General features: G+C 44.3%; 1 protein-coding gene across 1 annotated transcript in view; it reads right to left on the reverse strand.

Moving 5' to 3' along the window:
* Window positions 1-719: 719 nt before the first annotated feature.
* Window positions 720-26,557, reverse strand: part of LOC138156618 (xylosyl- and glucuronyltransferase LARGE1) — a 133,792-nt gene continuing 107,954 nt past the window's right edge. Inside the window, exons 6-9 of the mRNA XM_069082025.1 lie at window positions 22,607-22,885; window positions 10,334-10,480; window positions 4,633-4,828; window positions 720-2,311 (exon numbers count right to left, since the gene is read on the reverse strand). Coding sequence (XP_068938126.1) covers window positions 2,114-2,311; window positions 4,633-4,828; window positions 10,334-10,480; window positions 22,607-22,885 — 820 coding nt within the window. The 3' untranslated portion in view covers window positions 720-2,113. The remainder of the gene's footprint in view (window positions 2,312-4,632; window positions 4,829-10,333; window positions 10,481-22,606; window positions 22,886-26,557) is intronic.

Consider the following 26,557-nt stretch of genomic DNA (forward strand, 5'->3'; position numbering starts at 1 on the left):
CATAGTATTTTTCTGGGCCTGAGTTTCCTGAAATGTAAAGGGAGTTAGACTAGAATCAGTGGCTTCCATTTGGGAGTTCAAATGATGGTCCAAGACTCAGCAGGGGTGGGGAACCTGTAGCCTTGAGGCCACATGTGGCCCTCTAGGTTCTCAAGTGCACCCCTTTGAATCCAAACTTCACAGAACACATCCCCTAAATAAAAGGATTTGTTCTGTAAAACTTGGACTCAGTCAAAAAGTCACACGCGCCCAAGGACCTAGAAGGCCACAGGTTGCTCACCCCTGGTCCAAGGGATTTGCACTAAGAATTGTAAGCAGGAATAATTTGTAAATGATATTATGCATAGTATATTCAATTATTTAGGGGGTCAAACCCATTTGTTATTGGTGATGATGGTAGTGAAAGGGGTCAGTGGAACAAAAAGCATTGGGGCCCACTGGACTAAGTAGATGACCTCAAAGGTCCTTCTCAACCAGATTTCCAGGTTCTGGCTTCTCTGCCTTCGAATTATGGGTAAAAATAAAAAGGTCCCTTATGTGCTAAAAGGTGAGACAGAAATCTAACCAGAGGCAGGGAGAGCGGAGGTTGAACACCTAGGCAAGATCAGGACAGGGAGGGTCAAGGAATGGGAATGTCCTACTCATTGGTTCGAACATCTCTGCCCCAGAAGGATTCTGAGGCATCATAATAGAGGAGGAGGCGGGAGGGCAGCAAAAGGAACAGTCTGTTCTCTCATTTATTAAAGTCGGTTTTTTCCTGCCACATTGCAACTTGATACAAACAGCCCAGCAGAGGGGGTAGTGCATTAAATCTCGTTCCTGCCAATGTAAACACAACAGTAATAGTGAGGAAGAAAGAAAATGGTCAAAAGTCCAGTGTCTCATCATTCTGGGTGGCAGCGACTCCTCTTGGGGCATCGTCCAGCAGGTTCCTGGAGAGGCCAAGGTGGTAGATTCTCTCCCTGTCCAGGATGAAACGGGCATGGCCATGCCCCAATGCAAAATCTTTTTCTTTCCCTGAAATCCACCTCCCCCCAAAGGAGACTTTATTCCTCAAAATGAAGCTCTTTTGTAATCCAGTTATTCTGAGAGTTGGCAGCTTTGGCAATGTCCGTCCAAGGTCGAGGGGCAAGTGCATCCTATCCAGCTCACTTAAGAATGACACACAACATCCCCAACCTCAATGTCTTTCCCAGAGCCCACCGTCTGGTCAATAGAAAACAGTCAGTCCTTATTTTGTCCTCATTCCACTCATGTCATTTTTAGGAGGCAGGGGATGAGCATCATAGGTGTTTGTTTCCAGTTTTACACTTTCAGTCAACTTTTCAATACCAGCTCCAGACGTCAATCTTCAGCGTTGGATCATGAGAAGTGAATGAAAATGGCTTCCTTTATGAGCCTTAAAGCAATCACTTACCCCCCACCTCTCATTTTGAACTCCCAGACAAAAAAGATTGACTTTGAGGATAAAGAACCAACCAAAACGACCTAAAGGTTTGAGCCAGTGATACTCCCCTTCTCTTCTTTTCCCAAGGGGGAAAGGGTAGAGATTCTTCCTTCTTCATTCACGATGACAAATGGACAATCCAACCCTTTGGCTGACTTTGCCCTTGGGTGCTCATTTAGGTTGATAGAGTAAAGGAGAAAGTTCACTTTTAGAGAAGCAAAGTGGCTTTTTTAATTTTTGAAATTCATAGGATGGCAAACCCAAGACTTCCACTTTTTTTCCCCCCAGCTAAAAGCCGCGCCATGGTTATCCAGTGGCTACATAAACATTCTGAAGACGTGTTGTTGCTTTGTTGGAAAGAAAATGAGCCCTTTCTCTCTGGCCACCTCTGTCTGTCCCCATGGTCTCGGTGGGTGTCCAGGTGGGTTACATGCCTACATCTTCAGAGCACTCAAGTGAGAGATGGGGGAGGAGTGGGCATGGTTCCAGATCTCTGCAGCAAAAATGGCTGGATTGGACCAGGGGAAAAAAAAAGAAGGAAAAAATCCAAACAAAACAAAAACCAAAAATAATTTCTCAGTTTTGAGTTTTTAAGACCGGGCCCAGGATAGCAAGTGGTTCTCACCTTCCATTGTCTCTGATCTACCAATGATGGGACCCATTATGCTAGCTGTTATTCTCAGCCGTGAGATATTTAAGGGCAGCAAAGCCATAGCGGCGGGACATGTCCTGCTGGAATTCCTCCTTTAGTGTCTTGAGACAGATGCGGTATTGCTTGTTGGAGCGGAACTTGGTGATGTCGAAGCTGGGTGCATGGGGCATGTGGATCATGTAGGCATTGGGGAGCACAGTGAACTCATACTCCTGGGAGAGAAAGACACCAACAATGAATATAACGAACTATCCCAAGGTCCTTACTGATGGTTTATGATGACATCAGGGGAACCAAGGGACAGAGCAAGGGATAAACAAAACACATGCACTCATGGAGGGTGCCTCAGTGGCATGAAAAGAATTGGCCCAATAAACTATAATAGCATTTAGGGCATACATCAACCTTGAAAGAAACAAGAGGAAAAAATGAAAGGTGGAGGAGAAAAAAAAGCTGAGAAGGAAAACAAATGAAGTGGAAATATTCCACCAAAATTTCTCAATTGCAAAAATTGTTAGTCACTCCTCACCTAACCAGGGACCACTTCTCTGGCACCTTTAACTCGCTGTGACACATCTGAGAGTTAAAGAGGAACCTGACCCCACCAATCCATCAAAAGCCCTGGAGCAAGGAGCCCAATGGTGCAAGGCCTATGGCCTAAATGCAAGACTTTGTTTTCTAAGAAGGTACATTTTATACCACTGATTATAAAATGGCCCCTAACTTTTGAGCAGCATTTTGCATGTGGAATGAGACAGAATTAGTTTTAATTCCTAGTCCCAACATGAAGTTTCCAGAACATAATTTAATCATTTTGTGTTGATCCAATGTTTTCATTATGAATATAAATTGTGTTCCTGTGAGGTTCATGTAACATATTCTGTGCTTAGAGGCTTTTGGGTCTATAGGACCATTGCTCCCATGTTCACTGGCCCCAGAATGCTATATATATGGGACATTTTAAGTTTAATTTCCTCAAAATAAATGCCCATGAGATCAGCAGTTCAAGAAGTATGAACGTGGACAAGTCATATTACCTCTATGTTCCTGAATTTCTTCATCCATAAAATGGGGATAATAATACTCAAACTATCTCATGAGGTTGTCCTGACCAAGATGTCTTCTCAGGTTATGGTGTTGTTGCTACTGACTCAAGGTATAGTCTGCCCTCCAGGCCTTCACTCAAAGCCTTTTTATTTCTAGACTTAATTCATCAGACTTTCAGTGCACAGCAGTGCTGAGACAATGAGTTAGGAAGGGATCTCCCTGACAGCAAGAAGTAGTAAGAGCCGGGTCTGAAAGGGAGGAGGAAAATGGGAGGAAAAAAGGAACTTGGCCATAAAAGCTCCAGAGAACAGAGTTTGGAGACCCAGCTTTAAGCTGCAGCCCTCACTTTTTCTCCATTTGACAGTATGCAATTTACTTTCCCTCTATTAATCCATCTGTAAAATGGACATATATTCCACATCATGAGGTTTGTGGCAAGGAAAACAAAATTTTAATTTTTCTACTGTTGCCTTCTGGGGTCATTTGGTGTAGGGGCCCTCAATCCCATCAAAAGACACAACAGTCTCTGAGCACAGGAGTACTTTACATGACCAACCAAGGATAATGACTGAAGTTTATAATGAGGACCCTGAATCAACAAGAAAGGGTTAAATTATGTTTCTTATACTTTATGTAAAAACAGAAAGATTTCCTTTCCTGGGTTCAAGTCCTGTCTATGAAACATACCTGTGCTTCCAGGAACCATCTAACTCAATACAGTTGATGTAGTTGATTATGAAAGATTTGCAAATTGATTTTAGTGGAGGGAGTGGGGGAACAAGGGATACTTGTGTACCAACATGATCAAAAGGGGAAGAGTTGGGCCCCTACACTGGGCATTTTCTACATGTATAAAATAGCAGGCTGGACCCCAAATACTCCTAGAGACCATAACAACTCATTACTCAATGGCCGTGGGTTAAGTTGGTCATTGTTACAGATTTTCTATTCCTTTAAGGCAGAAACCAAGAAGAGTTAGAGCATTACCTTTTGTCCCCATGGTCCTCCAAGCTCCTGTCAACCACGTTTTTTGTTCAAAGGATAGGCATGACTTGCTCACGTTTTCCACTGTGAAATATGGGCATCTGTCTTCTAACTTGATTTGCTTTCTTCATGACCATTCATGAGCTAGTCCTAACTTTAACATTAGCTCTTTCTCTAGGCTAATGTTTTCGAAGGCTGATTTCACCTTTAATAGGGTGCCTTAGGAAAGGATCAATAGTTAATGATTGTTTTCTTGCCTCATCATTAAGAGATTATAGGGATTTTCTATAATGGAGTAAAATGGATGGTCAATGGAAACTCTTTCAAATTCAAGGCCTAGGTCCTAAGCCTGTAACTATCTGTGGGACCTTGGATAAGTCCTTTTCCCTTTCTGAGTCTCAGTTTTCTCATCTGTAAAGTCAGAGTAACTGGACCTATTGGTCTCTGAGATGCATACCATCTCTAAGATTCCCCAATTCCATTTAGTTTGGGATCACTTTACCTGTGCATCCAGCTCCATGATGTGGGCCACCTTGTTCCAGCCAAACCCAACAAACCTTCGGTCATATTCGGGGCAGTCGCGCCTCACCACGACATATGGTTCAAAGTCTGCTTCCCATTCGACCCGATAAGGGGTGGTGGCTGTTCTCCACTTGGCGAAGTTGGTAGGGGCATGCCCTTTTGTCCAAACATGATACCTTAGGACACAAAGAGAGATAAAGCACTGGTACGGGGAGTGGTACAATAATGTCAAGAGGTCCAACGTGGCCAAAAGTGGCTCTGTGTTGATGTGCAGAATGTCAGATGCCTGCTATCATAGAGACCGGGCCACCATTTTGTTTCATGCAATTTTCTATCTATCTAGAAGACCTTTTATATATTTTCTGTTATCTGCATCATTGCATTAAGAGAGGCAGGATGGTATGGTGATGAGAGTTTGGTCTAGGGCTCATAGAATTTGAGTTCAAATACCATTTCTTTCACTTCCTACCTGTGTGACTTTGGGTAAGCAATTTCATGTTCCTGGACCTCAGTTTTTGTTTCAGTAAAATGAGAGGGTTGCCCTCGATGACCTTTGAGATTGCTGCCAGCACTAAACCTATGATCCCAAATGAGAGCTAAGTATGATGAGATTTACAGCTAGGTAGGAAATGAGACTGGCCAGCTTCAGATCCTACCTGGGGCTTTGGGGTCTGCTTTGTCCTTCATATCACTCTGACACTGTAATCTGATGGCTGTGTACTCTACATCAATTTGTATTCTTTCATGTAAATGCTTGTCAAGCCTCTGATAAAAGTATGTTTACAGTGGGTGCTTTTTGTCATTACATTCCAGTCCCTCTAGACATACCTCCCAACAACGTGCCCTCCCTTGTCAAAAGAAAAAAACAGTACAGTAAAGCCGATTGGTGGGAGCCAGGCCTGGCAAAGGATTCAATATATTGCACCAATATGACTCCCTTGTTGAAAGAAGGGAGAAGACCATTTGTTCATCTGTTCTTTGGGATCAGTGACTGCAATCACTCAGAGTTAGATTTCTGTTTAGTCATCTTTTCCTTCACATTAGTGAGTGACCTTGTGTTATTAAGATTCAATATACTTAATGACCATATTGAAGTTTGGAGAATAGCTATTTGAGAATAGCTTTCTCTCTCTCTCTGCCTATCTATCTCTCTCTCTCTCCCTCACTCCCTCCTCCCCTCTCTTTCTCTCTCTCTCCCTCCTTCTCTCTCTCTCCATCTCTCTCTCCCTCTCTCTCTCCTTCTCTCTCTCTCCATCTCTCTCCCCCTCTTTCTCTCTCTCCCCTTCTCTCTTTCTTTCTCCCTTCCCCCCTCTGTCTTTGTCTCTTTCTCTCCCCTTCTGTGTCTCTCCTCTGTGTCTTTCTCTCCTCTTCTTCTCTCTCCCTCCCTATATCCCTCCCTTCCTCCCTCTGTCTCTGTCTGTCTCTCCTCTCTCTCTTTCTGTGTGTGTGTGTGTGTGTGCACGTATGCCCAGGATGGGTACATATATGTCTGTAGGTTAAGATCTTCTGCAAGGGAAGCTACAAATGTATCCAGAATCAATTTCTGAAATGAATATATTTGCTGGTTTTTAGCATGAGTAATGAAAAGAGCAGGAGAGAATACATCAGGGCATCAAGCCCTGACATTCCTGCTGTCTCTCTGTGTGACAATGGGCAAGTCACTTTCCACCTCTGGGCCTCTCATCTTCCTCCTCTGTAAAAAAAGTATGGGACTGGAATCACAAAACTGAAGACGCTGAAAGGTTGAATGTGCCTCAGTCCAACCTGTACCTGAAAACAATCCAGCCCCGGTGAGCCGGGCTCTCCAAGGACTCTCCCAACTCTACAAGTATAGGTTTCCAGTACAATTGTGAAGCCATATAGAGAATAGCTGTTCAGAAAAGGAGAGACAAGGGAGCTGTCACTGGGCTGCCCCTGCCCACTTAGGAGCTGGGCCTTGGGTCTCCATCTCTGTCAACTCAGTGCCTTTGGTAGCCACCAAACGAGGTCAGAAAACTGGTAGAAAAATGACAAGTCAGTGATGGCATTTCAATAAAGCCTATAAGAAGGAAAAGAGAGGAGGCTGTCAGATGGCAGGGCTAATCCTAGCAATAGCTCTGGGGCCAGGGTAGCCCTGGAAATGAGGGATTGGGAAAGTTGGTGGAGAGGGCTGTAGCCTTTGACTAAACAGGCATCACACAACCAGCGACCGTGCCTGCTGATGGTATAATGCTGATTCTCTGAGGCTTCAGGGATCTCTGACCTGTCTTGATGGACTTAGAGTCAGGAATTCTGGGTTTGAATCTTGATGCTGCCACCTTCCTATCTGAGCTTCAGTTTTCTCATCTGAAAAGTGACAAAGTTGAATTATCACTTCCTAAGATGGATGGTGAAGCATCCCTCCCACTCCTTGGCAGAGAGGTAGAATGAGGCCTATGTTTTCAGATATGGCCAGTATGTTCATTGAGTTTGCTTGGATTTATTTGTTTGTTCTAAGAGAGGGTTCTCTTGGAGGAGGTGGTGGGGAGTCAGGAGGGTAAAAAAAAAAGAGTGTCAACAAAACATTTTTGAAAAACAAAAAAAAAGAAAATTATTGTTTTGAACTAAATTTCCATCACTAAGCAAGATAATGGTATTGTTGCCACCAAGAAATAGACTTCAGTGCAGCTTTCCCTCTTTCCTACCTCTTGTTCCCAATGGCAAACATGAAAAACTCCGATGTGCTGTAAACTCACAGGTGGAGGGGGATGGGAGAATGAGGAAAAAATAAGGAGAGAGAGAGAGAAAGTGTGCATGATCTTTTCTGGGGGGAGTCTGAGCTGTGATCACCAACTCTTATGCAATTTATATTCTTAGAGAGTGGCCTGAACCATTAAAAGGTTGAGTGACATTACTCATAATGATTTGTTGTTCAGTCATTTTGGTTGCATCCAAGTCTCTGACCCCATTTGGGTTTTCTGGAAAAGATCCTGGAATGGTCTGCCCTTTCCTTCTCCAGTTCATTTTACAGATGAGGAAACTGAGGCAAACAGGGGGAAGTGACTTGCCCAGGGTCACACAGCTAGTAAGTACCTGAGACCAGATTTGAACTCATGAAGATAAGTCTTTCTGGTTCGAAGCCCAGGTCTCTATCCACCATGGCGCCTCCTAGCTGCTTAACAACAACATTTATATAGTACTTTAAGGCTTACAAAGAATTTTACAAACACTCATTTTCACAGCTATGTGAGGTAGATAATATTACTTATCCCCAACTTACAGATGAAGAAACTGAGGCTAAGAGAGATTAAGTGAGTCTAAGGCAAGAGTCAAACTCAGGTCTTCTCTATTCCAAGTCCAACATTCAATCCACTGTGTTATTTAGCCAACTAATGACATCATGACACTATATATCAAAGGCAACACTCGAACTCAACACTTATAATCACTGCTTCATAGCATCTCTTGCACACACGATCAGTCAGTCAGTCAACAAGCATCTTATCAAATGCTTTCTATGTGCCAGAGAGTAGGCTAAGTGTTGGATATATAAACCATTTGTCCTCTTTCCATAGAAGACTGAGGTCCAGAGAGATGACATCACTTGCCCCATAGCAGTGAATTACAGAGCTGAGGATACGAGACTGGTCACAAGATCACAAATTCAGCATCCAGATCATGAGACCTCTCCTTTCTGGGCCTCAGTTTCCTTGTCCATTATGTGAAGCAGTTGGACGCATAACTTCTAGGGGTCTATTCCAGCTTCAAGTCTGTGATCTTTGAATCTGTTTTGGGGCTGCTCACCAGGGACTTCTCCCCCCTTCCTCAATCATCTCTGCAGACTTGGACTCAATAGACATCATTAGAAACTGCCCACGAGATGGAGGGATGAAGCCGACTCTGCTGGATGCCCTCCTGGGAAGAGGCCATCAGGCTGCTGAGGGCATTTTTGTCTAAGGAGAATGAGTCAGAGCGAATGAAGGCAGTGAGCAAGCTTTTAAAATAAGCTTGTTTGGGGCATGTCATTCTCATTGTCTGGACTCACATTGGTAAGCTTTTAGCCTGCCCTTCAGAATGCTGACATTCAGGGCCCTGTGTCCCTTGGAAACAAGGAGAAAATGGCTCACTTCTGAGGGCGGCATCAACTTCTTTGGGCCTCTCAGGTCCATTTAGCAAATTGTCTCTGCCAGGCCACTCCATTAGGTGAAAATTGCTTTAAAAAGGATTCTTTTGTGGATTAAATTTTCCTTCTCTTTCTTCAAAATGGATGGCATTTATTAAAATGGAGGGGAAAGAATGCAGTAGTTTTCTGGTTCAGGCCTCCCTTCAGAGGCTACAGAAGGGCAAACATCTTCCTCCGGGTTCTCCTCTATTGGCTATGTGGCCAGCCCTCTCCAGGAAGCAGAGTGCATTCTCCCTAATCCTGTGGGATGTTTACAGTGGCACTTCAAAGGGGACAGAGTCATGCTTTTCCATGGAAATCCTAGGGCAGGAAAGAGCTGTTCAACAGGCAAGATAAAAGAAGTGGGCCCAACGGGAGCCCTAGGGAGCAGATGCCCACGACTCTTCGGAGGATGTTTTGAGCCAAACAAACTTGTAGATGGGAAGGAAAAATAGAAATAGAAAAGAAATTTAAAGCATTTTTATTGCCAGGCTCTCCCTTGGGTAATAGGATACCAGGTCTAGAATCAGGAGCCTGGGGGTTAGGGGCTGGCTTCCAACACTTATTTGGAGGGGATTCTACATTCAGGAGGCCTGAAAGTGGCATGTTGAAAATAGGGCTAGATTTGAACCCTGAACCGGTTGAGTTCCCATCCTTAGCTCCATTATCTACTGTGGCCTTGGGCAGGTTGCTTCCCTTTTCTGGGTCTGATTTTCTGCTTTATAGTGGAAGCATTGGAAAGAACAATTTGGTATATTAGAAAGAGCTGTGGAGTTAGAAGAGCTAGGTTCAAATCCTGCCTCTGTGATCTTGGTCAAGTTCCTCAGCTCCCCTGACCTTCAGTTTCCTTTCCTGTACAATGAGGGGGTGAGGTTAGATGACCCCTGAGGCTTCTCATAGCTCTGGTTTTATGGTCTTAAAATGAGAGGGGTGGTGGGCTAGGCTAGATGACCATTAAGGCCACTTCCAGCTTGACCCACAGCCTTGACCACCAAGGCAAAAGCAATGGCATTACTCAGAAGTGCAGAGTACTTATACAACATGCATTTGGTAACTAGGGTTAGGGACCTGAAACCAAGTTTAGATGTCAGTACAAAAAAGTCCTCCCTCTCACCAGTCTTACCTTCTGCAGGCTTACCTTAGACCCAGTGGGGGCAAAGAAGCCAATTCTTTGTAGCTTGTAGATAGAAGCTCATTTGGAGGTGCCCTTCGAGATCAATGAAACTACTACATCCTTTAAAAAGGCCCTGCCTCCCTTGACCTCTCTACCATTTCTGGAGTTAGCACTAGTAGAGAAATGTATAGGGACCATTATGTGGTATACTAGAGAATGATGGACTCGGGATCAGAAAGACCTAAGTTTGAATTCTTCCTCAGGTCCTTGCTAGCTTTGTGACCCTGAACATGTCTCTTAATTTCCGTTTCCTCATGTGGAGAATGGTATAATCCTAAGGCTTTATCATCCAACACTCAAGCACTTCACAAACCTTAAAGTGTGATATAAATGTTAGTGATAGCATTGCCAAGGATCACCTGCCGAAGCCACAGTGTCACTCCTTACCTGAAAGTGAAGAGAGTTCCCATATCCAACATCGACAGGAGCTCTGCTTTGGACTTGGGGAAGGACAGGCGGTACCGGAGAGTTTCAAAAGCCGGAACAATTAGTGCCTTCTTGGTATTGGCCAGGTCTAGCTGGACGACTGACTTCCTGGTATGAAAGAAAACATAGAACCAAAGAGGGTCACTTATCTCTGGATCTTCGTAGGACCTCAGGACCCTAGGTTTGGAACAAGAAGAAACCCTAGAGGTACGTCATCTTTTCCAAAACATACTCTAGGCATCAATTACCTTCAATATAGTCATTAAAATTTCAATGAATGACCCTTGAGTGATGGCAAATTGACTATCTGTTCAGAGAGACTATTCTGCTGTGCAACAGTTCTGACATTTTTAAAAATAATGGGTGGATATTTTCACTTTTCTTATAAATCCCACTGATTTGTCCCTAGCTCTGCCTTCTGGGGCTAAGTAAAGTAAATCTTATTCTTTTTTTACATGATCACCTTTCAAATAATCTAAGATTGCTATCATGTGCCTACTAAGTCTCCTCTTTTCCACATTTCCTTCAACTGACTGCCCTCAACTTTGTTTCTTTTACAAAAATTTAATAATTTTTTTTATTTTTCCAATTACGTGTAAAGACAATTTTCAACATTCATTCTATGAAAGATTTTGAGTTCCAAATTTTCCTTCTTCCCCCTCCCTCTCGTCCTCCCCAAGATGGCAAGCAATCTGATATAGGTTACACGTGTGCAATCATGTCAAATATATTTCCACATGAGTCATGTTGTGAGAAAAGAAACAAAAGAAAAAACACAAAAAAGTGAATCTAGCATGTGAGTCCTTTGGAATTGTCTTGGACCATCGTATTGCTGAGAAGAACTAAATCAAGAATAGTGGCTCAGCACATAATATTACTGTTACTTCAACTCTGGTTTTGATTTACTTCACAGTGTGTGCCATGGTCCTGTGACTATCCCTGATTTCAGGGATTCTTTGCCTTTTTATGCATCATGGACCCCTTTGGTACTTTCATGAAGTCTCTGGGCTCCTCAGAATCATGTTTTTACATAATTGAAGGAAATTCTAAAATTCCTTTAGAGGTTAGTGAAAATAAAGACATAATTATGTTTTCCCATTCAGTTTCATAGATGTTCTGAAATCTATGGACCACAAATTAAGAAACCCTGCACTAGTTCTGCTCCCCCCAAAAAAAACCAAAAACTAGAGTTACTTGAGAACAGTAACTTAAACAAAACAAAACTTTGTATTCCTGGCATTCACCACAATTAATTGCCTATAGCAGGTGATTAATAAATGTTTGTTGGATTGGATTACACTCACTTGAAGTATATGCCTTGTAAGCAATATGGTACCCTCAAAGGAGTCTAACCAAAGCAGAGGACAGGGAGCTTGGAAGGTACCATTATCATTTGAGGCAGGCACAGGCACCAAGGATCATGAGGGAAACTGGGTTGGGAACAGAGAATGGATGGAAAGACAGAAAGGACATCCTCTGTTAGTTATCCTCTTCTTCACTGAATGAGGACCTACAGCAATAAATCACACAGTGGTAACCATCCATCTTCCCTCTGGCCCTGGTCAGCACTCAAATGGCACAAAATGGTGAGCAGAGAAGGGCACAAGGGAGAAGGCCAGAGGGCTAAGGATTAGGGAAGGCAAAAAGCATGCTCCAATGGATTCCCATAGAGGGCAAAAACCCACTTCTCAGAAAGGTTGGTAAATTGGCCATTTGGAGAAGGTTGGATTTGTTAACGTCCCTGATCCCAGAACGATTTTCTTTTAAAGGACAGATTGCACATAACCTCTGTGATGGAGAGAAGATGGAGAGGACGGGGAATGAGGTTTAAGACAACTTGGCAGCAAGTATAGTTTCAGGGCTTCCCATATATTGGTTTCACATTTTTGCCATCTGTGATAGGAACCACTGCTTTAAGAGAGATGTAGAAATGGGCTGACACAGAATTCTTTGTTGTATCCCAAACCCTTCAGTTTGTAGCTTGATTTCAAACAGAAGAAAAAAGAAGGATCTATATAATCACTGTAACCAGCCTAGCCTCTAAGTCCCTCTTCACTACATGACTAACTTGTGATATATAAAACAATAAACTTATTGATGCTCGTAGGGCAAGCATTGCTCGAGGAAAAATTGAACCTGAACTACATCAATCCATTCTCTAGATACAACATTTCACATCATTCCCCTCTCAATCAATCAAGAAGAATTTATTAAGTGACTACTACATGCCAGGTGGGACAGTAATGGTACAGTAGGTAGAGTACTGGGCTGAAGTCAGGAAGATGAGTTCCTGAGTTCAAATCTGGCTTCAGGCACTTCCTAGCTATGTGACCCTGGACAAGTCACTTGACCCTGTTTACCTTAGTTTCCTCATCTACAAAATGAGCTGGAAAAGGAAATGGCAAACCACTCCAGTGTCTTTGCCAGGAAAACCCCCAATGGTGTCATGGAGAGTCAGACATGACTGAAATGACAGAATGGGCTAGGCACTTGGGATATAAAGACAAAAGGGTTACTACCTGCCCTCAAGGGCCTTATGTTCCATCAGGGGAGTCAATATGTACCCATGTAAATATATACAAAACAGTGACACAAAGCCCCAATTCAGTAATTAAAGCCAGAGAGATGTGCACGCCAAAGAAGACACTGATCGGTATAAATGATAAAAAGTAAAGGGGTACAAATGCCACAAAATCCAGCCTACAGGGAGAAAAGAACTTTGTGACAACTGCAAGCTCAAAGAAAGCAGCACAAATTCAAAGAAAAAATGGATTTTCCACACAAGCTACATGAATACTCAGAAGAAATGAAGATTTTATATATACACACACACACACATATATACACATATACATATGTATATGTGTATATATAGTGTATGTGTGTATACATGCACTCATATGCATGTGTATATATATGTGTATGTATATTATACATATTTATTTATTTTTGCATTGATTGACTTTGGATCACACTTCTGTGTGTCAGAAGATCATTCTAATCTCAGAGTCAGGAAAACCAAGGTCCAAGTCCTATCTCTGACATATCCTATGTGACCCTGGGCAAGTCATTTCACTTTCCTAGATCTGTAATCCTATGACTGGCTCTGGCTTTCCGCCATCCTTCTTTCATGATTTTTGTTGTTCAGACATTTCAGTCGTGTCCGACTCTTTGTGATCTCATTTTGGGGTTTTCTTGGCAAAGGTACTGGAGTGGTTTGCCATTTCCTTCTCTGGCTCATTTTGCAGATGAGGAAACTGGGGCAAACAGGGCTAAGTGACTTGTCCAGGGTCACACACCAAGTATCTGAGGCCAGATGAGTGTTCCTGATTCCAAGCCCAGTCCGCTGTACCACTTAACTGCCTTCTTTCAAGATGAGGTAGACAAAGACTGGGATCCTTTGAAGTGACTAGAATAATGGTATTCTCCTCCACCTCCTTCCTTCTGGAATCACCATTAGCACTATCAGTGCTGAGGCAGCACTTGCCCATCAGAGAATGGTCTCGTCTGAGAAACTTTCCCTTATCTGACAATCATTTCTGTGAATGATGCTTGATGAAGGAATCTGCTTTAGACAAGTTTTTCACTCCTCCCCACCCTCCTTTGAGGCTCTGAGCACCACCAGCAGGCCAAAGGGGCATCCCACCAGACGGGATGATTGTTTCCATTTGATCCAACACTAGACCATGAAGAACTCCAACAGAGACCCAGTTGTGGCTGGGAGGACAGTGTTGACAAGGAAGGCTGCCCTGAAAGAATTCTCTTATCTTTCATTTTCCTGGAGTGGATTTCAGTTTTTGTGACTTGCGGCTGAAAACCAGCTCCTGTGACCAAAGAACAGTCTGAGTTCTCTTCCCAACTCCTCATTAAATTGGGGAAATTCTTCCTTCTGAAAGGGTGATTCTGTTGCATCATCAAAGTTTCATAATTTGTCAGTCAATAAGCATTAATTAAATGCCTACCATGTTATTTGGGTTGGGGTCCTGAAAAAAACAGGACACTTCATATCATATTATACTTGTAGCCAGAAAGGGAGAGCTGGAAAGGGGGGGAGGGCTGGATTTTGTGGATAATGGCATGGCTAGAGATGACCAGAAGTTCTCCAACATTCCGGGACTGATTTTTTTTTTTTAAAGCAATTGGGGTTAAGTAATTTGCTCAAGGTTACACGGCCAGGTGTTTCTGGGTGGGTGCTAAGTGTCTGAGCCCGGATTTGATCCCAGGTCATCCCGACTCTGGGGCCAGTGCTCTTACTCGCTGAGCCACCTGGCTGCCCCTCTGATTCTTTAATAAAAGTAATAACAGCAATAAAACTAACATTTACATAATGCCTATGTGCCAGGCACTTTACAAATATATAAATATGCATACCTAAATATGCATGCATAAATATGCATACATACATACCTACATACATACACACATACATACATATGCACATACACACATATGGTTCTAAATGGACAGCCTGGTTCCCACCTTTCAAAAGCCTGTAAGGAGGATGGAAGGGTCTAGAGGGAAGCCCAGTTTGCATTTTTGTCTTGTAAATCGCCCGCCTCCCGACATGCTGCCCTTGCTGCTTCACCACATCTGGTGATCCATCTGAACTTGGAAGCTGCTGGTTCAGGTGCACCCAAAGACAGGGACTTAAAGGCTTTGTGGAGGGCCTCAATGCCCAGCAGCAACTTCTCTGATTTTCCAACATGTTTGAGTGTTAGGTGAGAGCAAAGCTGGATTCCCATCCAGACCCACTCTATTGTTTCACATAAATGGGGTCTGGTGGGATGTGTTCCCAGAGGTAGATCATTACTTGTTTGCTGTCTACTAAGCCACAGAATGTTGGCTATGAAACATTTCCTGCAGAATCCCAGAAAATGGCAACTCTGGGATCTCACCATCCTATCTGGAAATGGGCATGATGGAAAGCAATACACGTCGGGAGGGAGAAGCTTTGTATTTGGGTGATCCTGACTCTCACAATTTCAAAGGGAGTAGAATCTGCTTTAGAGGGCATATGGTGTCTTTCAATACCCAAAGCAAAAACTGCCCCTGGCATAGGACAGCATGGTGTAGCAGACTGAATGCTGGATTTGAAGTTAGGAAGAAAGTGGCTTAAATTTTGTGTCTGACATTTATTATCTGTGTAACCTCGGGCACCTTATTTAAGGTCTTTGAACAATTTGCTCTGGCCTATTTACTAAGTTATAGATGGGCCGTGACCCACAGCACTGGGCTGCGGCTAACATCACAGACCTGGACGTATTAACGTGATGATGCCTGATATGCGGCTTTGGCTGTGAGACCTAGGGAAAGTCAATTATCCTCTGTGGGTCTATTCTCTCATCTGTAAAATCGGGAGGTTGAACCAGCTTGTCTCTGAGGCTCCTTCTAGACTTCAGCTCCAGACCTGTCTATCCCAATGACCTGCCGCTTCTTGGCTGTGACCTGAGGTCCCAGGCTGTGACCTGCTTCAAATGTCTGGACCTGTTTCCTCATCTAAAAAAAAACAAGAAAGTTGGGGACTCCATTTCCCCTAAATTCCCTTCTAGTTTTGGCCCCATGATCTCATGCTGTTTCTTTGTGTCACTGGATTATTTCTAATACTTCAGTTGTTGCAATCTTTACAGGGCTGTATAATATTAGAATAGAAAGGGATTTTATAACAACCTTGGGTTCTCAAACCCCCCACAGGCATTGAGAGGAGAACTTCCTAGAGAGGGAGAGTGAGAAGAGGGGAGGGGAAGGGAAGGGAGGGGAGGAGAAGAGAGGAGTGGGGAGGACAAGGGGGAGGGGAGGGGAGGGGAGGGGAGGGAGGGAGGAGGAGAGGAAGAGAGGAGAGGGGAGAAGAGGAGGGAAGGGAAGGGGAGGGGAAGAAAGGAGAGGAGAGAGGAGAATAGAAGAAAAAGAGTGAAAGAAGGGGAGAGGGGGGATGGAGGGAGGGAGAGAAAAGGAAGGGGGGAGATTGAAAGAGATTCCAGGGAGAACAGGGCTCAGAATTCATTTTTTTTTTTAAAGCATTAGTCCCATAGTGATCATAAGAGCTTGTGTCATTTCTATTGGAAACCAGTAGGTGGTGCTTCCCCCTCAAGGATGTTTGGAAGTAGGACAGAAAGATTCCTGCTCTGGGGAGCTGTAGACCTAGGGCTGCCAGAGATGGCGGAGTCCTTTTTTTTTTTTTTTTTTTTTAAAGCAATCCGGGTTAAGTAACTTGCTCAAGGTTACACGGCCAGTTATTTCTGGGTGTGGTGCTGAGTATCTGAGCCCGCATTTGATCCAGGTCATCCCGACACTGGAGCTGGTGCTCTTACTCGCTGAGCCACCTGGCCACCCCTAAGCAATTGGGGTTAAGTAACTTGCTCAAGGTTACACGGCCAGGTGTTTCTGGGTGGGTGTTAAGTGTCTGAGCCCGGGATTCGATCTCCAGGTCTTCTCAACACTGGAGCCGGTGCTCTTACTCGCTGTGCTACCTGGCCGCCCCAAGGCGGAGTTCTTCTTGTCTAATTTGCTCATCTTACAAGTGAGGAAAGTGAGACCTAGGAAGCTTATGTAACTTGTTCAAGGTCATGGGATCAAAGGTGCAGGGCTGGAAAAGACCTCCAAGGTCATCTAGTCCAAATCCTTCATTTTACAGATCAGGAAACTGTCTCAGGGAGGACTCAAGGTCACAAGAGTAGTGTTGGAAGTGAGATTTGAACCCAAGCCCAGAATCTTTGGTTCCTCCCGCATACCCCAGGGCCTCAGGGAATATACACTCAGGGAATATACAAAAGGCTTTCTGCCTTTTTCTCCTGCCACTGATCCCTGGCAATCATTTCTGATGCAAAATCAGTGGCTGGGGAAAAGGTATATTTCCAAGGGGCTGTTCTTGGAAATATTATCTCCATGGTCATGTAGACTGTCATTTCTTGGTCCAGGACTTCCAGAAGATGATAGGGTCAGGGTCCAGAAAGAGGACCTGGTTCCCCACATGGGATGTACATGTACAGTGGGAGAGCCAATGGCTGAAGGTGGGGATGGTTCCCCTGGTGGGGCCAACCCTCTAAGAGAAGACACATAGATATATATAAATTCAGAGTTCACAGGAAGAGAACCAGGAAGTGCCATTTAGTCCAGCCTCCTAATTTTAACAGCGATCACCTTTTAAGGTTTATAAAGAGCTTTGCATGTGTTAACTTGCTTGGTCCTCACAGCAATCCCATTTTATAGATGGAAACCTGAGGCTGAGAGAGTTTAAATGATTTATACAGGCCTAGTGTTTTAAGAGGAAAGTCAGTCATCCCCAACCCCAGGTCCAATACTGTGCTCACTGTCAGCAAGGGAGCATGTCAGACCTATTTTACAAGTTAGCAAACAGAAGCCCAGAGAGGTACAGGGCTTTGCCCAAGGGCATACATGGGAGCAGCCACATTCAAATCCAGTCCTTGGACTCTAGATTTCATTGAGTTACGCCCCCCCCCCCCCACACACACACTACCCTACTGCCTTCCCATCTTCCCCACAGTGGAGGGGCCCCTTGAAGCTGGCTGTGCAGATTAGCAAAGTCCAACCATGCTGCTGTCAGAGAGAAAGCAGGCTCTGAAGAAGCCACATGAAAATGCCAAGTGAAGCTCCCAGCACCAATCTGTATCACTCCGGATGGCCAAGGTCCTTTGTACCCGGGGATGAGGTGCCTGACCTGCAGAAGGCAGGTCACGGGCTAGAAGCCATGTGTCCTCTGGTGGGGAGGGCTAGAGTAGAGGACTCAATTAGAGCAGAGAAGCTAATGAGGCCGGGGTCACAGGTCACGAGCTCAGCCCCAGCGTTGGGCTGTACCTCTGCTCAGTCTCTCAGCTGCAGACGGCATCTCCAAAGCCCAGTCAGCCTCGTCCCAAATACACTGGACCACAGGGGAGGAGCTGGGGACAGAGGAACAGACACATCCCTACCTCTGGGAAAGGCACCTCCAAAGGCTGGTACAGAGTCTGCTGGGGTCACTGAGCTGGTCTGAGGGTCAGCTCTCCAACTTACCAGCTGTGTGGCCTTGGGCAGGCCATTTAACCTTGCTGAGTCTGCTTCTTCATTTGTAAAACAGTCAAAGATGGGTACTTATGGCAGCCACCTCATGAGTGGAAAAGGAAAGCACTCGGAGATAACACACATTTATACAGAGGTGGAAGGCTGACCCAGCCCCTTCTACACAAAAAGCACCAGCAAATAGCGGTCCCATTTTGTGGCTGAGAAAACGGAGGTTCTTAGAAGTTACGTGATGTGACCAAGTTGCACACGTGTGCACGTATAGATGTGTACATGCAAATATATATTGAGGGGAGGGGAAAGTCTGCACCTGGGAACAGAACAGAAAATTCTCAACCTCTGATAACATACCATGTGACCTTGGGCAAGTCACTTATCATCTGGTGGCCCCCAAGCAACCAAGAAGCAGAACATGCTAAGATGCCAAGGCAGAAGGAGAGGCTCACTAAGCAGTCCCCACAACCAAGAAAATCACGTATTGGGATATTTTTTAAATTTTAAATTTTAAAAAAATTAAAAAAAAATTTAAAATTAAAAAGAGCTCTTTGGGTGGAAGTTCCTCCACGAGAGCTGATCACCAACTTGGCTTTAGAGATCTGAAGTGAGACTTGGCCAAGGCAGCTCCTCTAGCATGTGTCAGAAGCGGGACTTGCACCCAGGTCCTTCCGACTCGAAGGTGGGTCTTCTTGTTTCTCTGAGATCACCAAAGCTACAAAGATGGGAGGACCTGGGATTTGTGCCCAGGTTTCCTGGGCACCCAGTCCAGCATTCTTCCCACTCTATGAGATTATCTGGGCTTAGATGCTGCTTGTATATATCAATAATGTTCATTCTTACACGAAGGATGGAAAAGCTTATTAATAACAGCGAGTGTTTTTATATGCTTTAAAATCAGTTAAGCATTTTCCAGATGCCCTCACCAAAACCTTGTGAGGTAAATGCTGTCATTATCCCCATTTTACAGATGAGGAAACTGAGGCTGGGAGAGGTTAAGTCCATTGCCTAGAGTCACATGGCCAGTAAGTGTCTGAATCAGGATGTGAGTCCTGGTCTGCCTGACTCTAATTCCAGTACTGTACTCACTGTTTCCTTTGCTGCCTTATAACTTAATGTTGCTGGTCTTTACGGCTCTATGCATTGTAAGATCATCAAATACTAGGGCAGTCAGACGAGGAGACATCATGGGACTGTGCAAAGAGCTGAGTCTATCTGGAGTGAGAAGGCAGGCTCAGGTGACTTTGACAGGTTACTGAAGCCTCCTAAGGCACATTTTACTCATCTGTAAACTGAGGGGATTGGCCAAATGACTTCTGAGGTCCTTTCTACCTCCAAAGTTATGATCTTGCCACCCTAGGCAAGTCTCCTTCCCTTTACAGCCTCAGTTTCCTTATCTATAAAAAGAAAGAACTGACTTAGATGTCCTTTGAAGTTCATTACAGCTCTTGATCTTATTTCCATGGAGGGTCACACTAGATGACCTTAAGGACCCTTTCTGTCTCTGAATCTATGATCCCAGGATCCCTGCTTTACAAATGAGGACATGTGGGTTCCAATGGGGGCAGTGACTTATCCAAGGTCACACAGACAGTTAATTATAGGCCCAGTCATACATCTAGCTCTCCTGACATCCATGTCTGTGTTCTTTCTGGTATGGTCCAGAGATGACTTATCCTTGATGGATTGATAAATGCAGGAATAGCTGATGAAAATGCTCACTGCTTTCCAAAGATAGAAAATCAGTCAGAGAAAGAAAAATCCACTCTGGACCTTTTCAGAGCTAAGCCAGAGGGATCAGAGGTTTCTGGCTGCCGGGCTTTGTAAATGAAGTTTCATAAAGTAGGATTTTAAGAACGTCTTCCCTTTGGAGCCTGGAGATCGTTCACTTGTGCAGACCAATTTTTGGTGAGGTGGGCAATTTCCAGAGCAAGAATGAAGCAGGAAATGAGAAAGTGGGGGTCAAAAGAGGTTGTAAGTCCATTATGTATTAATAGTGTGACCTTGGTCAAATTGCTTAACCTCTATGGGTCTCAGTTTTCTCATTCATAAAACCAAGAGAGATTTGGGTTCTGTGACACAAACTTGTAAACCCCTTTCAGTAACAATGACATTGTTCTACATGGCTCCAAAGGCAGACTGTAGGTAGATGGGGGAAAAAGAGAGAGATAGTTCTGGGGAGGGATTTGCATGAAAGGCAATGTGGTGCAGTGGAAATTAAAGGCAGACAAACAATGAAAACGAATAGAGGGCTCCAAGATCAGGCCATGACCTGCAGCTCTGACCCATGCTAGCTTTGTTTGGATCTGACTAAGTCAGCTCCCTTTTCATCAGCAAAACAAAGGGGTTGGACTCAAGGATCTCTGAAATTCATTCCAACTCTAAAACAAGAATATTTGGATCCTCTGAATTCTAGAACTTACTAGTTGGGTGATCCTTGGTAAACTACTTAGCCTCTATGGGCAGTAAATATGTTTGTTAAATTGACTTGAATTTGTTCTTCTGTAAATGGGTGGGACAATCCTTGCTGTGCCCAGCTCAGAGGGTTGTCAGGAGGAAATGTTTGGCAAGTTGTAAAATGCTCAAGAAATAGGAACTATTATTATTGTGATGATGATGATGGTGAACCCTAAGGGTACAGCCCCTTGCTACCTATGTAGGACCCAAGGATCACAGACATAAAGTGGGAAGGGATTGCTAAGGTCATCTGCCTTATTTTTTAGAGGAAGAAAATGAGACATGGAGAGGAAGTAATTTGCCCAAGGTCGCACAGGTGGAATGTTGTGGATTGAGCATTTGAACCTAGGTCATAAGGATCATAGGATTACATGCTTAGAGCTGGAAGAGACCTCCGCCACCAGCCGGTCCAACTCTCTCATTTCACTGAGGTGGTGACTGTTCCAAGCACCTTCATAAGCATTAAAGAAACAGAGAAAGCCAAAAAGCAGTTGCTGATTTCAAGGAGCTTCCATTCGAATGGGGGCCACAACAGGCCAATAACTCATTGCATATAAGATAAATACAGAGTGGATGGGGGATAGTGTCAGTACTGGGTACGTGTGTGCTGGGGGAGGCCCACAGAAAGTAGACTTGGAATTTAGTCTTGAAAGAATTCAGGCAAACCCAGAGGCAGAGGGGCCACATGGAGGGCTACTGAAGGAGCAGTCCAGGTGAGAGGTGAGGGCTTGTGGTGAGATACATTTGGGATTCATCAGTAAAGAATCTGTTAGGCTAGAACAGACATGGGTTAGAAAACCCAGAATTACCCAAAGCCACATCATCAGTAAGTGGCAGAGATGGCATTTGAACTCAAGCCCTTGGGCTCCAAATCTAGGGCTCTTTCCATTGGACCAAGATGTTCTAGTAGGAATGAGAGCTAAGGTCTCTGTGGGCTCAGCATCCTGCGTGCTTTCTTCTGTGAGCCTCACTTTCTTCTTCTGGAAAATGAATGTGTTGAATCAAAAAGGTACCTCTAGCTCCCTCGTTTACAACCCCCATGAGCCACACAGACCACAAAAGTCTCAGAAATTAGCTGGAGTTCTCAAGACTGAATTTCCTTTTTGGCCACATGATGTCCCCATCACATCATAGTAGCAGCATCAGAGGTTCCACTCTCTCTGGAACTGGGGCTCTTCCCCTTTTCTGTGTGTGTGTGTGTGTGTGTGTGTGTGTGCGCGTGCACGCACCCATACACGTGTCTGTGTGTTATGGCAATCTGGTATCGACCTCTTCTCAAAAAAATGCTTTTAAATTCATAAAATAAAAGGAAGGATTAGAAAGGAAACCAATTACATTGAAGTAAACATAATATATAGACACACACATCTTTACTTCAATACACACACACATATATACATACGTGTGAGTCTGTGTGCATATGTGTGTCTGTATATTCCCATCTAAGTTTGCAGATCTTTTGAAATAATCTTGGGGTCTTTGGATACAAAGTTAAGAACTCCCAAGGGAGTACCTAATCCTTGCAGGAGATGATCTAAAATCAGGATCAGGGTTTATTCCACTCGGTTCATCCACATTCACTAGAGTGCACTGTCCCATAGTTTCCCATTTTGTTGCCAAAGGACTTGAACTGCTATGAGTACCCTTGAAATCTGACACCCTGGACAAAGACCCTGTTGACCCACCCTTGTTGCTCCCAATTTGAAATCCTTCAGTCCTCCAAGGAATGAGGAAGGGAGCTAGAACCCACAGGGGCTGCCCCACACTTACCTGAGGTACTCACAGAGTCCGTACATAGGCAGGAAGTCAATGTCAGAGAGAAACATGTATGGGGTGCTGATGTGCTTCATGGCCACATTGCGCAGAAGGTTCACGGGGTAGAATTGGCCCTCCTTGTACACGATGTGATAGCCAACGTTGTGGCGGCTCATGAGGACCTCGGAGCCCTGGGCATAGCGCAGGAACTGCTGGGCTTCCGCATCTGACAGGTACAGCGCCAGGCTGATGGGCCCCTCCCAGTGTTTGCAGATGGCCTCAAGCATCTGGAGCCTGAGGGAAGCAAAAACAGAGCTAAGGTGAGCTGAGCCAGCCTCATCCTCTTCTCTCCTTACTTCCTCTCTTCTCTCATCCCTTTCTTTCCCTTCTTTCTCTTCCTTTTCTCTTCTCTCTCCCTCTTTTCTCTACTCCCTCCACTCCCTTTTCTCCTATTCACCTCTTCATTTTCTTTGCCTCTTCTACCATTTCTGTCTCTACATCTCTGTCTCTGCTCATCTCTGTGTCTCTGTCTCTTTCTCTCTATGTCTCTGTCTATGTTCTTGTGTCGTCTTTGTCTCTGTGTTTCTGTCTCTCCCTTTCCTTCCCTGCTTCCTCTCCTCTCCTTTGCTCACCAAATACAGTGATTTAATTAAGGTTATACCGGACTAGTAAGCAGAGGAGTTTGAGTGCAGACCCGAGTCTACTGTTTGCATCCCAGCACTTCCACTTACTACTTCTATGACCTTGGAGAGCTCCTTGGAGAGCTTGGGGGATGCACTGTCATACTGTGGAGAGAATGCTAGATGGGCATTCAAATTCCTGCCTTGCTACTTGTTACTTGGGTGCCACTGGCCAAGGACTTTTACCTGTATCAAGTTTCCTTGTCTATTAAATGAGGAATTTGAGCTGAAGAGAATCTCACATGGCTTCTTGCTCTAAATCTAGGGTCCTATGACTGTCCATCCAGGTGATGGTATACAGAGCAGATGTAACTTGGAAATAATTGTGCCTTGGTTTCTTTGGCTCATTGGACCATTTAGGGCAATACTCTGTTTTACAGATGAGGAACCTGAACGTCAGGGAGGGGGGAAGTGTCTTGTCCCAGATCCTAGGCTCACCTCAGAGGCTACCCAGTCAAGTCTCTTCAATTTTAGGAAAGTGAACCCCAGAGACATAAAGTGAGTTGTCCAAGGACACATACAATGGGTCACATAGAAATTTAATGTGAATCTAGGTTCTCTGTCTCCATATTCCATGCACTTTCTGCTCTATTTTTATTCTTCTTCTTCCTGCTCTTTTTTTCTTTCCTCCTTCCCTCCCTTCCTTCTTTTTACCCTTCTCACTATCTTTTGTCTTGTCCCTTTCTCCTTCCCTCTGTTCTATCCATTCATCCATTCTTCCACCCATCTACCTCTCCTCCTTAAATGAAATACCCCAACCACACTGGAAGGCACATTTCTGAAGCTACTCCCATCCTCTGCAGGTGCTCCCATACCTGCTGTAGTTATGATAAGGCACACTGTGACCACAGCAAGGGCTTTCAAATAAAGACGTTCTACAAAAGGATTTGGAAGAAAATCTTTAAAGATCTTTTTTCAATGCATTTGGGGCACACCGGACATAAAATAGAGAGTTAAGCAACATCCAAAGCCAATTTCCATTTTTTCTACCCAGTATGAACTGCCTAATGACAGTCCCCTAGCCACAATGCCCACTCTATTCAGACAATTTCCAGGAAATGGATTCTATGCATTTCAGGGTCTCTAAGCCATAGGCCAACGGCCCACCTATCTAGGTTAAATGGGGTTCCTGATGGGCTCTCCTAAGGTCCTCATGGTAGTTGCCTGAGTTGGTATTGTTAGAATTCACTTCACCTTTGAATACAGAGAATTAAGGCGCAAAGTTTCCCCCATTCTTCACCACCTATTATGGTTGCTTAATCAAATTGGTTAAGATAATTTCTTTGTAAGAATTTGTTCCAGGGCTTAATCTCCCAGTTAGGACGCAGAAGGGAGCACTCTTTAGCTTGGGTTCTCTGGTGTGCTAGAAGAAGCATGGGAGATGCAGCCTCCTCTACCACCATGGTTCAAATCTTGGCTCTGGCACTCCTACCTGGGTGACCCTGGGTAAGTCACTGGGCCTCAGTTTCCTCATCTGTAAAATGAGGGGGTTGGACTCATGGAACATGAAGGTCTCTTGCAACTGTAAGTCAATGATCTTAAGACCTCTGAGGACCTTGTTCCTAATTTATTTGGGGTCTGGGGAGAGGAGAACAACAATAAGAACATAGAGTACTTCTATTTTGGAAGGTTTTCTACCTATGTCTTCTCATAGATCCTCACAATAACCCTTGGAAGTAGGTGTTATTACTACCCCAACTTTATAGATGAGGAAACTGAGGCTGGCAAGGTTAAGTGACTGCTTAGGGTCACACAGATAATAGGTGTCTGAGGCAGGACGTGACTGCAGGTCTTCCTGATTTCTATTGCCTAGCTCCCTGAGAGGGAGGGGGAATCTTCTCACCCCATTTGGGTCTCACTTTTCTTTTCTGCCAAATGGGCGCATAGTCACCTTTAGAGATGTATGACCTCAATTAAGTGCAAAGAGTTATCTAAGTAGAAAGAAATGAATCACAAGACGGACTATGGGAATGAAGAGCTGAGGCTCAAGGGCTGATGGGAGGTATGGGTCTTTGTGAATGACACAGAATAGGCTAGTGGAGAAAACGTTGAATTTGGAGCCTGAAGACCCAGTCTGGCATCCTGGGGTCAAGCCCTGTCCATGCCTTTACTGGCTGTGTGTCTTTGGACAAGTGAATGACAATCTCTGGGCCTCAGTTTTCCCATCTGTAAAAGGGAAGATCCCAGATTTAGATCTGGGAGGTCATTTGGTCTAATCCCCTCATCCACAGGGGAAGAAACTGAGATACATAAAGTCTAAGTGATTTGTCTAAGGACTCACAGATAACAATAGCAAGCATTTTTAACATGTTTTAAGGTTTTCAAAGCTTTTTGACAAATATTATCTCATTTGGTCCTTATAACAACCCTGAGAGGCAGGGGCGATTATTATTCCCATTTTACAGGTGAGGAAACTGAGGGACACAATGCTTAAGTGAATTTTCCAGGCTCACAAGGCTAGTAAGACTTTTAAGAGGGACAGCTAGGTGGTACAATGGATAGGCACCAGCCCTGGAGTCAGGAGGATCTGAGTTCCAATCTGGCCTCAGACACTAGCTGTGTGACCCTTGGCAAGGGGAGAGAAATGGAGGGGGGAGGGAGAGAAAGAGAAAGAGAGACGGAGAGAGAAGAAAGAAGAGGAGGGAGGGAGGAGGAGGAGGAGCAGGGGGAGGATCAGAGGCAGGATTTGAACTTAGGTTTTCCTGACTCAATGTCTAACACTCTATCCACTGTATTATCTAGCTACCTCGTAAGATAAAAAGCACCAGAGCCAATAATTGAATCTGGGTCCTTTGTATGACTTCAGAGCCAGCACAAGGCAGATATAGGGACCAGCTGAATATTTGACAAATGTTTATTAAGTGACTTTGATGAGTCAGACACTGTGCTAAGCACTAGAGACACAAAGACAAAAGAAAGACAGTCCTAGCCCTCCAGGAGCCTACATCCTCAAGTGAGATAATATATAGTATAATGTATACATACATATACACACATATATGTATGGTTATATATGCATGCATGTATGTATATATGTATATGTGCGTACATATATACACAGACATATGCATAAATATATTTAGTGCTTTGTAATCAGAAAGGATCAGCCCGATGTGGGCTGCTGTGGGTCTGGGGTAGCATAACACTGGGTGTTTCATTTTCCCCACTTGTAGGAAAGGGAGCTTCCTCCTCTCCATATCACCTGTATCAGAGGACTGTTGTAAGGGGGTGTGACTCCAGAGTTCTGAGGGGAAGAGGAGAGATGGTAGATTACAGGGGTGGAATA

Source organism: Petaurus breviceps, unplaced genomic scaffold (genome assembly GCF_028583685.1).
Source record: "Petaurus breviceps papuanus isolate PSGF00001 unplaced genomic scaffold, PetGlider_PUasm1.0 156, whole genome shotgun sequence".
Taxonomy (NCBI): domain Eukaryota; kingdom Metazoa; phylum Chordata; class Mammalia; order Diprotodontia; family Petauridae; genus Petaurus; species Petaurus breviceps.